This window comes from Carassius carassius, chromosome 3, assembly GCF_963082965.1.
Source record: "Carassius carassius chromosome 3, fCarCar2.1, whole genome shotgun sequence".
NCBI lineage: Eukaryota > Metazoa > Chordata > Actinopteri > Cypriniformes > Cyprinidae > Carassius > Carassius carassius.
In genome coordinates, this window is record NC_081757.1 from 27521945 (window position 1) to 27534230 (window position 12286).

At 37.2% G+C, this 12286-nt stretch overlaps 1 protein-coding gene and 1 long non-coding RNA gene across 5 annotated transcripts in view; one reads left to right on the top strand and one right to left on the bottom strand.

The window, feature by feature from the left end:
* Positions 1-10361, top strand: part of arhgap36 (Rho GTPase activating protein 36) — a 37733-nt gene extending 27372 nt beyond the window's left edge. For 3 of the 4 annotated variants that reach the window (XM_059535300.1, XM_059535323.1, XM_059535313.1), the window contains 10 exons: positions 1483-1763; positions 3527-3725; positions 4201-4256; positions 4588-4738; positions 4913-5061; positions 5768-5944; positions 6354-6442; positions 7216-7415; positions 9197-9513; positions 10139-10361. In XM_059535300.1, the coding sequence (XP_059391283.1) occupies positions 1483-1763; positions 3527-3725; positions 4201-4256; positions 4588-4738; positions 4913-5061; positions 5768-5944; positions 6354-6442; positions 7216-7415; positions 9197-9513; positions 10139-10210 (1691 nt within the window). In that variant the 3' untranslated portion in view covers positions 10211-10361. The remainder of the gene's footprint in view (positions 1-1482; positions 1764-3526; positions 3726-4200; positions 4257-4587; positions 4739-4912; positions 5062-5767; positions 5945-6353; positions 6443-7215; positions 7416-9196; positions 9514-10138) is intronic. The other variant, XM_059535309.1, reaches the window with a different exon arrangement.
* Positions 10362-11281: 920 nt separating this feature from the next.
* Positions 11282-12286, bottom strand: part of LOC132124368 (uncharacterized) — a 45433-nt gene continuing 44428 nt past the window's right edge. Inside the window, exon 2 of the long non-coding RNA XR_009426751.1 lies at positions 11282-11990. This is a non-coding gene — a long non-coding RNA (uncharacterized LOC132124368). The remainder of the gene's footprint in view (positions 11991-12286) is intronic.

Genomic DNA, 12286 nt, shown 5'->3' on the forward strand with positions numbered 1-12286 from the left:
TGTTGCTCTTTAAGCATGCTTCAGTTTGTCAGACAGGTTCTATTTAAATCATTTCTTGATTCAACAGGTCTGACAGTAATGAGTAGTGTGGCTAGTGAAATTTAACTCAGCTTTCTAAAATAATTTGGTCTTTCATGATTTAACAATAATTTTTTTCACATAGGGCTAGGTAGGTTTGGACATATTTTTCCCCTTAATAAATGAAATCATCATTTAAAAACTGTTTTGTATTTACTTGCATTATCTTTGTGTAATATTAAAATTAGTTTGATGATCTGAATCTTTTAAGTATGACAAATATGCCAAAAAAAAAAAAAAACACCAGGAAGGAGGCAAAAGCCTTTTCACAGCACTGTATGTATGAATGTATTTATTTATTTACATTTCCAAATAAGTTTAAGCAGTATGTTGATGTGCCAACTCTAGCTCTCTAGATTTCATATCTGTGGGCAGATAAAGATGTTTTCCTCCTTTGCACAAGAAAAGCAAACAGAAGTTGAACACCAAAACTGAACAGCACAGGAAGAGTGAACTGAGATACTGATCATATTAAAGCTGACGATATGTCTGAAACATTATAGTCTTTATATGACACTTTCAAGTCATGTAAAAATTGACCGTGATTTTGTTGCCCATAGGTCTAAGAAGTGCAGAATCATTTACAATCTAAAAAGCAAAAACAAGCCACAGGATCAAATATTCACTTAAAAAGGACAGTTCATGTAAAAATTTAATTTCTGTGATTATTTACTCATTCTCAACCGGTATGACTCTCTCTTATTCTCTCTTCTATCGCTAATTTGCCCAGTTTTCTAAAATCTGGCCCCAAGTCTCTTCATATTACAGGTGAACAGGTTAAAAAAAAAATAGAAATCACTATACTTTCCCGGTTAATAAATCACAAGACATTTAGACAATTGTTATTGGAATGGAACATTTAGTAAATGTAAGTGTCATTGAAATGGAGATTTCTGTAAGTGCAGGAGAAAAAAAAAACTCATTTTGAGAAAACTGCTTTTAAAGATATGTATTTTAATGTAAAAATACATACGCAAATGGATAAAGTAAAATAAAACCAACAATAAAATGTGTGTTTTGGAAGTTTTTCTTTTTCACTAGTCTGAAAGCAGTCAAGTTTGGATGCAAAAGCTCAAAACTGACCTAAAATAGGATAGGATAGGACTTATGGGCTGATAATGAGTTTGAGGTTTTTGTGATGACATTTGATATGATATGCAGAGTCACTTTTTACTGAAATAAAGAATGAGTTTGACATGTTTCACACACTCCCTTCCTGGAATGTAATGTACAACTAGTCCAAAAATTGCAAAAAGTTGATATGCACTGTATGTGACATAAAAGCTTTGGAAACTATGGACACTTAAAATATCAAAATGTATCTATATAATTCAAATGAATTAAGTAGTCCACTAGCCTACTGTCAAGGTCATTTGTTTGCTAACTGTTTGGATTCTTCCACAGAGTCTGCGGCCAAAGCATTCGGTATCCCGCTCTCCCAGGTCATTGCAAACGACCGGGCCTTCAAGCAACGGCAGGATGCCCTGAAAGAGAGCCGACGGGACTGTCTGGACCTGGAGGCCAGTGTTCTTCACTTCCGTGCTGAGAAATGGCAGCACAATGGAAACCGGCCGCGGGGCAATACAGCCTTATCACCTGATGCTGCCTCCTCACCAGCACTGGAGCCCCACAGCAAACCTCCCTCATCAGCATTCATGGACAACACCTCACGCACACACAGACGGGTAAGTGCCTATTATCTTTAAAACTATACCAACATCCTCATCCAAAAGTACTGTCTTCTGAAAGCTGTGGTATGTACAATATATTTAAGATAATCTAGGTCTTTTGATCTGGTAATCAGGAGCCGATTTTTAAAACACAGAACCCAGGCCATGTTGAACTTCATTACACATAACATCACATGCATAACATAACAGCTATACAGTACATAACGACACAGTTAATTGTGGGCTATTGCTTTGAGAGATCGTTGCTGTCATCTCATACGTGAGCAAATAAAAGAAGAGAACACTATCTACGCAAATATAAATCAGAGCCAATAAAAACTCATTACTATCACTAAGCTGGCATCATTTCATTCAAAGAATTCCCCACGGTCAAGTGTTGATATGGTACATCTCACAGATAAACTCCTAGCTGAGGCTTCTAAAACTATTTGAGCAACATCAACAACAAAAGGCAAAAGGAGATAATTCACTGAACTGATCTTATTTAAACCTGAAATACAGAATACAAAACAAGACAGAAACTTTATGGTGTATGGAGTCAGAAAATCAGTTATTCCTTGTTATCATTCCTTGTTTTTTGTAAAATAGACATGTATAAACTGAAAATGGCAGCTTAAAAGCTATAATGTACCAATTTAATTCCAATAATTTTAATTAAAATTGAAATAAATAAAATATACAATTCTAATTAATTTTAATTAAAATACTAAAATTAAAAATGTCATTAAAATGAACAATCAGTTCATTTATATTGTTTCATTTTCTGATCATGATGATTTAGCAAAAATTATTACCAGCATATGATCATTCAAAAACCAAAACGTCTGTTTCTGCTAAAACGTTTTCTTCAGAATGTATTAACTTTGTCACTGAACTTGTCACTGAACAAACTTTATTCAACACTGAGCTTAATTAAGCTGAATAATCACACTACTGTCTTCTGCAGAACTGCTTGGAGTGCTTTATACTTAAACTTTACAATATTTACATTGTTATTTCCCAGTTTATTTCTGTTCAGATGCTTTGAAACAATCTCTATTTTTTAAAAATGGCACTATATAAATAAATGTGACTCGACTTAAAAATAAATGCTATGATCCCATAATTTGGTAAAGGTACAATAATTTAGATATCAGGGTCAAGTGTAGACAATAAATAAGCGCCTTTTTAAAAACAGAGAGTCATAAGATGAGCTAGGCAATACCTTGAAGAGCATAGTATTCTTCACCACATTAATAATGGCTGTTTGTTATTACTGAGTCAGTCGGCGTGGTTCAGGTTATTGTTTGATGCTGTATGGGTGATTTCCATACCTCTCTCAGTGTGACTGGAGACAACATATCTATGGGTGGCTACATATCAGCAGGAGGGAATGAGATTTATGTCTGTGTCTTTGCCAAATCAAACTCTCTATTCACTCCGGCCAAACATGGAGAGAGAAAGAGAACAGATTACTGGGTTATTCAGTCATCGTGTTGACATCTGAAAAGCTTTCATCGAAATATGTTTACATTTCTGTTGTATACAAAGCATAAATAGATATATAGTGTTTAGATTTTTCTCACTGGCTTAGAGCTCTTTTCTGACCAGTGTGAAAGTGTTTCAGGTGTTTATCTGTTTTACTAATGCATTGTAATTGGAACAGGCTTTAACTGAAATTGAAGTTTATCGTACGCCGCAAACCTACATTCATCTGTGACCATTGGCTATCATATCTAAACTCTCTATCTTTCTCCCCACCTCTTTCTCTTTGTCAGGGAGGGATGTCTGTGGACTCCATCTCTGATATGGTTGAGAGTCAGTCCAGACTACTTGAAGCTCTGCAGCTCTCTCACCCTAATGAGCTGGAGCTGAAAAAGGCTGCCGGTCGCACACAGGCCAAACTCAGTCTCAATCCCATCTACAGACAAGTTCCCCGAGTGGTAGAGCGCTGCTGTAACCACATAGAGACCTACGGTGAGCTGCAAACCGCAATACAGCACACGTCCAGTCATTCATTTCAAAACCGGAAGGACACATTTCATTCTAGTTCAGTGTTATGTAATTCAGATTTCATTTAGAATCCTGGCTCTGGATTGGCTGCTGTAATTGAATTTTAAATTTAAAGAGTTTCAAGACAAATCATTCTCAATTTAGTTTTGAGTGGTTTGAAGACCATAACATTCATCAAAGTGATATGTTTCTGAACTATAACAATGTCATGTACCAAATATTGGATACTTTTGCGAACTTTGTTCTTTCCCTGAAATATCAGCAAACTAATTGGAAAACATCCTCAGGCTAATAGCTCATAACACACCCTGGTTCAGGTTGCAAACAGAAGGTCACCAAGATGAGACACTACTCAAAAAAACTAAAAGAGATATGAAATCAGGACAATGAAATATAATCCCACCACATGTTTACTATCTTTCTCTCTCCCTTTCTCTAGGGTTACAAACTTTGGGGATTTTCCGTGTAGGCAGCTCCAAAAAAAGAGTCCGTCAAGTAAGTTTGTCAGTTCCAGCTGCTCTCCAAAGCCAGTTTACGCCACATCTTTTCTCTCTCGCGTGTGGCATGCGCCCCCTGTCTTTCATATTGACTCTAGAAACACACTGCTGACAGTTAAACACTGGCATACTGTTTTATCCTGTTCCGTGAATGTTTAGATACTGATCTTAGCATGTACGGTGTCTTGTTTTCATGGCTGACTGTGATTTGTATGTGTATATTACACTGTGTTTGTGCAGGCACAGGATACACGGGACACTTGAGTCTCATAAACAGGGGTTGTCTGTTCGATGATGTTTTCTCCTGCTGTGTCCTTGTGTTTTTTCAGCTGCGTGAGGACTTTGACATGGGGATAGATGTTGCGTTAGACGAAGAGCACAGCGTTCATGATGTGGCTGCATTACTGAAAGAGTTTCTGAGGGACATGCCTGACCCCCTGTTACCACGAGAACTCTACCAGGCCTTCCTGCACGCTAACTGTATGAGATTACAATCACAGAGACGGGCACTCACAAATGATCTCACATTTATATTACTACACAGGAATCAGGATACACAATAAAACTCTGTATTATCCAACACGCTTCTCGTTATTGTAATCAGCTGTTATGAACTCAGCTCACCTTACCAGATGTTTTGTGTTTGTCTGACAGTTTTGAGGGGAGCAGATCAGTTGACATACCTGCAGCAGTTGTTGTACCTGTTGCCACCCTGTAATTGTGACACCCTGCTGAGGCTCTTCACGCTTCTTCATACAGTACAGGAGAATGCAAACAGCTCCACTGGGCCAAACCAGAAGGAGGTATGGTCCCACAACTTTATAAGAGCTTTTATAATGTATAAAAAATGACAGGGATGGTTATCTCATACAGATGAGTGGTTGAGCAATTTCCTTTAATGTGTTATGATGAGTGGTGATATCAGAGCTAGATATTATTTTATCAGTTTTTGAAATTAAAGTATGTTCATTTTTTCTTCAATTTGTAGCGAGTGAATTCCAATCATTGTCTCTTTTGCACACAGCTCTCTGAACGCAAACTAACTAGGTTCCGGTTTAAATCACAGTGTAATTAATACACACATTGTGCGTGTTGGTTATTATTTTTCTAAATGCTTTGTTGCATCAGTATATTTGTATGCAATATATCTTTGTAAAAAAAAAAAAAAGAGATAAGAAAAGATATTTCCCAGAAAAACCTATAGTTTAGATATTTACATTAGGTTTTGTGACAGCAAAACACATTGCATCGATAAACTGTACACTGCCCTTTAAATTTTGGTTTAAAATTACATTCATACATCCTTATATAAAAAAATAAAAATCCCTTGGGGCGTTTGTGTAAACCAACAAGTCATTATTGTGTAACTGAGAGTGCCAGATTTAACAATGGCGATGCTAAACTAAATATATGACAGCCCCACCACAAAAGACTGTCACAAATGGTGCAACCAAATGTTTCAAATCAAATCAAAATCCTGACCTGTTTTTAAACTGGTGTTGTGATTAGATCTCAGGTAATAAGATGACGTCAGCAAACCTGGCAGTGATCTTTGGGCCCAATCTCCTGCAAAAAGAAAGAGGATCAGAGAGAGAGCTCAGCCCTCAAGCTCTGGGCATAGAAGACAGCACTGCCGTCATCTCCGTCATCCTGATGCTCATCCAGAACCACCAACATCTCTTCACGGTGAGAGCTGCGGAATGATGGACACCAGAGAGCGAATACCATTAAATGAAAAGCTCATAAAATAATTTAAATGATATTCCAAACACTTAAGACTTTCTTTTGTCTATATGGAGCACAAAAGGAGAAATGTTCAACCTTGTTTCTATGCTCTTTTCCATGCTATGATACGTTCAAAAGGCCACCAGCACACAATTTCATCTTTTGTGTTCCATGGAAGAAAGTCATGTGTGTAAATGAGCAAAGAATTTGCATTTCTAGATAAACTAGTTGTTTTTTTGGGGGGAAAAAACCATTGGATAAAATCTTAGGCCTGCATATGATACATTTTACAACTTTGTATGCACAGAGCATGAAAGATGACTTTTCATTGAGTATTCATATTCTAATAGAGGGAGCATTTCATCTGCAGGTGTCTGCTGAGCTGCAGCAGGAGGTGCTCATGAGCCTCATTCAGACGGACCCTGATGTCATTGACTATCTGCTGCGCAGGAAACTCAGGTCAGATTTCTGACTGATAATACTCATCTGACACAAGAATCATATATAACCAATATGTGAGAATATGGGATTTTATTTGAAAAGTGAGACAGTCATTTTCTCCAAAGGTATTTATTTTATTTTTTTGTAAATTTTAAAGACAGGCAAGATTGTTCAACAGTGATATTCTTTGTGGGAAAACCATATTACCTTTGATTCTACAAATCTCCACCAGTTGGACAAGCAAATCACTTGAAAATAGCTTCTCTGTGCCCACCCACTGCCATGAAACACTGCACTTATAAAACTGTTGAATACTGTTTCCAAGTCCAAGCCTCCACTATCTTGACAGCCGTTTATGAGCACCATTCATTTATAGCACAGCTTTTAAAAAATCACAGCACTATAATCTCAGGATCATGGCTTCCCGGACACCAATATTTTTATGATTCATAAAAGATGAATCAATGTCTGACCAAATGACATTTTATTATGGAGATACATTTTAGGATCATGATTTTGTGGCAATAAATATTTATGCATATATATATATTGGTTATTGGTTATATATGATATATATAAATGTAATTTAACCTTAAGAATTTTAGATACTATTGCATTCTTTATCTTTGTCTATTCAAAGACACTTTAAAAATTGTTATGTTTACATGGGTTAACTACCCTAAATTAAAGGCTGCCATTTTAACCTCATATTTAATGTGCCTGATCACAGAGGTGAAACCACAATAATTGCTACTGTCCAAACACTAATATTCATCTCTCCATTGTGACAGCAGTAGTAGCAGCCTGACGATGGAGACAGACTCCGGTGGATGGAGGGACACACAGGCATCTCTGGATTCTGTGGGTCAGTCCAGTGATGACCTTTCATCCCTGGAGCCACTGTGCTCTCTTTACCCAGAGACATCTGTGATAGGAAGTCTGAGCAGTGAGGTCTTCCTCAATGTTCTTCATCTGAACACCAACAGGAAACGTAAGTACAGCGTTCTTCACAATGACTCATTCTTAGAGATGTAATTTTGAAATGATATCTCCTCTATGATTCAGAAATGTTGAGGTGGATAAGCTGTTTTATGCTCACTGAGGCTGCATTTCTTTGATGGAAAATACAGCAATAACAGTGATACTGTGAAATACTACCATTTAAAATAGCCGTTTTAAAATTGTATTATATTTTAAATGTAATTTATTCCTGTGAATTTTCGGGCAGGCATTATTCCAGTCTTCCAGTGTCACATGTTTCTTCAGAAATCATTGTTATATTCTGATTTGGTACTCAAGAAGCATTCTTTTTATCATTGCCAAATGCTAATGTTGACAACAGCTGTGCTGCTTAAAGGGATAGTTCACCCAAAAATGAAAATTCTGTCATTATTTACTCTCAAATCGTTCCAAACCTCTAAGAACTTTGTTCATCTTCTGAACACAAATTAAGATATTTTTGATGAAATCCGAGAGCTTTCTGACCCTCCATAGACAGCAACGGGAATTACCATGTTCAAGTCCCAAAAGATAGTAAGGACAGCATTAAAATGGTCCATGTGACATCAGTGGTTCAACCAAAGGGTCCATCAGATGCAAAATTCACTTTTACATGTTGTTTGAACATAAATGTGTGATAGCAGTGTTTGTACACATCCACCCTATAATGATAAAAATCAACGCAGTGCTTTTTTTTTCATCCCCTTAGAATAAATAATATCCCCGTTCTCAAATCAAGCCGTTCTCAGTTTCTTGGCTGTGTGATGTCACACAGACCCAGGCCCCTCCCACAATTGTTGATTGACACTAGCGTCTTACCTTAGACCTTAACTTTATGTTAGCACGAATCGTTCATCATCATCTTAACCTACAGAAGAAGTAAATATAGTTTTTTTTTTTTATCTTTGCAAATCGCTTTTCCTAATAACGTGCTAGTTAGAAAGTTCCCTGGCTAAATGCAGCTGAAGTAAACAGTCTCATAAGAACGGCTAGCCACCCAGTGGATGAGAGGGGCAGGGTGTTGCTGGTGTTGTTTTACACTACCATTGAGAAATACCGCAATACCACAACTTAGGTGCCCTTGAGCAAGGCACCGAACCCCCAACTGCTCCCCGGGCGCCGCAGCATAAATGGCTGCCCACTGCTCCGGGTGTGTGTGTGTTCACTGCTGTGTGTGTGCATTTTGGATGGGTTAAATCCAGAGCAGGAATTCTGAGTATGGGTCACCATACTTGGCTGAATGTCACATCGCTTCACTTTAAAAAAATAGGCATCCGATGACCCCTTTAATTTTATGAAGCTAGCAGAAAACTCTTTTGTGCAGAAAGAAACACAAATAACGTGTGTGGTGCTGCTGATGAATTGATGTCACTTGGACAATTTTAACAATCTCTTTACTACCTTTCTGAGCCTTGAATATGGTAGTTGTGTTGCTGTCTATGCAGGGTCAGAAAGCTCTGAGATTAATATTTTAATTTGTCTTGTGATGAACAAAGGTCTTACGGGTTTGAAACAACATGAGCTTTAAGAACAGAATTGTCATTTTTGGGTGAACTGTCCCTTTTAAATTTTGTGGAATGTTTATTTTTTTGTCACGATTTTTTGATGAATAGAAGCAAAAGAACACCATTTATCTGAAATAGAGAACTTTTGTAGCATTGTAAATGTCTTTACAATCGCTTTCAATTATCAATTTACGGCAGCATGTGTAAATATGTGTAAGTAAACGCAACCTATTATTATATGTATATTCCGTATGTGTGTCTACAACAGGCTCCTCTGAGGGCCCACCCAAATCCATTGGTAAAATGAGACAGTTTCATTCCCACCACAACCTGATGAGTCTGTCCCAGTCCTCCTCTAATGCCCAGAATGAAGAGCGAGAGCTCCAGGAGCAGGGGCAAGGCCGTTCAAGGCACACGTGCTCAGAGGAGCGCCTACATGTCAGCCTGGGACGGCAGGACAGCGGTTCTCATCCACAGAGTCCCAGAGAGAGGGGCATCTGGGTACGGCAGAGCTCCAACGCCTCGTCCACGACATCAGACGACAGCAGACCACCAAGCAACTTCTGGGACTTTTTCACTGGCAAGGTGTCAGGCTCAGAGACTATAGTTTGATTCCTGGGGGTTGAGGGGGGACCCGTAAAACTGTAGAGAGAGAACTGGCAGTAGATACACACACAGAAGTAATGCATCTGCGGACGCTATACTGTTTATATAATATAATCTTAAATAACCACACTCCTCTAGAACAAAAGAGTTTTTCAGAACACGTTAGATTATCAAAAGAATCATTATAAACCTGCCAGGATAGTGTATTTTATCAAGATACAGACCTGCGACGATAGAATGTAAATATAGCATATGGCTGTTATAAACCGCTCTAAATAGAAAGCAGCGTTTATATATATGAATCCTCAACATGCACTCAGTGGGCACTGTAAATGTCAAAATAGTCCACATTTCAAAGGCTGAAATCTCTTATATTTGTTTACATTAGCACTGAAGCTTTCTGAAGTTCCCCATCTGGCTATATTTCTAAAATATAGTGGTAGCTGGCTGAGGCTTGGTCTTTACCATTACAGAATCTTTTACATATAGTAACGCCTTATATTTTTTAAATAAAGTGTTTATATTACATTTTGGTAGCTTTGAGTTCTTTTTATCTGGACTAAATGAATTTGTACCCTTAAATGTTGTATATGTTGCTTTTCAGATACCGGTTGTCAGACGAAGCCCTTCGCTGCAAAACTTCTTCAACGACCATTCGCAGTCTGAAAAAAATTAAGAAACATGGAAGATGCTTTTGGAAGAATAAGATTTTTGTTAACTTTTAACCACTTGGAGAACATGCTCTGAACTCATGACATCCCTGAGCCACAAGGGGATGATATTTACTGGGGTCAACATTACATTGACATTAAAGTTGAAGTTAAATAGATCCTGTCCATTGCCTCTATTAACGCTGGACTCTGTTGGGATTGGTTAAAAAGTAGGATTTCCTTCAATGAGAATTAAACTATTAAAGACTAGATTAAACTTAGAGAGAGCACTTCCATCTCTAGTGACAAAAAGTACAAAATATGTATTGATTGAGTTGGAGCCAGGCCTTCTTTGAGCACAAGCTGAATATCAAGGTAGTTTCTCTACACCTCATTTCCTATAAATAATTTTTTTTATCGTGATTTTATCTAATCATTTTTCAAAGTATGTAATAATTTATAGGTGCATTCAGTTCTAACGTTACTTTTGTCTAGCATTAGCTTCACTGCTTTAAATACTGATAATCGTCCATCTATCAATGTGTATCGCGATGATCGACTCGACGATAGTGAGTTATTAATTATTCATTCCCTTTTCTGCCCAAACAAAAGAGAAACAATTTGGGCATCACTACTCGGGATTATTTCCTTCATCAAATCTTTCCACTTCTGAATGCCGTGATGGTGCTGACGCTTGTTTATTCGTATATTTACGAATGTTTCATGAATGAGGCCCATTGTGTTTTGTTAAGGTCTACACCTACCCAACCCTAAACCTAACTGTACAATAATGCAAATGCATTAATCAATTGCATTAATGTTGCAACACAATGTTGATGTGCACATGGCCAGTTAGCCCAACTGGTGATAGCTCAAACTACTGAATGCACCTTGCCATGACGTTTTCAACCTCTAAACAGTGAAGCATTAACGTTACTAAACAGGAACTGAATGTTTTTTTACTTGGTTTTGCAAATTAATTATTTGTGAAAATTTACCTTCTAGAAATGTCACAAGCTATACTTGCTGGAAACCACATGGGTGTTGCAAAGTTTAATGACATCATAAAGAAACAGACACCATATGAACCTCCTGGAGATGGTTGATGTGTTTTTGTTTGATTTTATTTGGGACAGGGGGATCCAGTCCCATCTTTCATCCACAAGGTCCACTCCACTCCAAAACCAGATTATTCACCTGGTTTACAATTTGTACATTGCTTTATCGAAAGTGCATTTTTTTATGTCCAGTTTGTAATAAACATTATTACAATGTTATGGAAAGGGGCGGATGAAATACAACTAACATTAGCATGACATAGCATTAGCTTGTGTTTGTCTCATGTTTTTATGTAGTTTATGTGTCTGCTAATGCCAAAACACTCAGGGTGCCCTTACTGTGATCAGTGTATAAACTGATTCTCAAGATTGCAGCATTAATCTGGTAATTCCAACATTATCACCCTTACATTTTTGTATTAACTTTCTCTTCGCATAACATACAGCAGACCCAGTGTCCAAATAAGGGACAAATAAGCAAATATATAAAAATGAGAATGTCAAAGAAAAAAGTTAACATAATATTTATAATTACACATAAATAAAATCATGAAATATAAGAGCCCCAATAAAAGAAACATTCCTTCCCCTGTAACTACTAGATCACAAGCCAGTTTTAAAAATAAAATATCCAGTTAACTTAATGCAACTGATGATGACAACACATCTACAAACACTCTTACATAGCATGTGTAAATGTGTAATTTACATGACATGGCAACATATGTCAGTTTATTTCAACATATAGCTCAGTCTTCTTAAGACACGCAATGCCAGCAGGTTAACTGACCCACGAGAAGCTTAAACCTCTTTACAGACATTGTTATGTGTTGTTTATAAGACCTTTACACATGCTTTATAACAATGTCAAGAGACTTTAAACCACACATCCACTGATACAAAGTAGACTTTACAGGATGAATGGAATAATAACCAGCAGCACTGTCAGTTTTGACCCCTCACAGATTAAAGCGCATTTTTGTCAAACCAACAACCAAATAAAGCCAGTGTAATTTACAAAGAAAACCTGAAGAAAAAAAAACA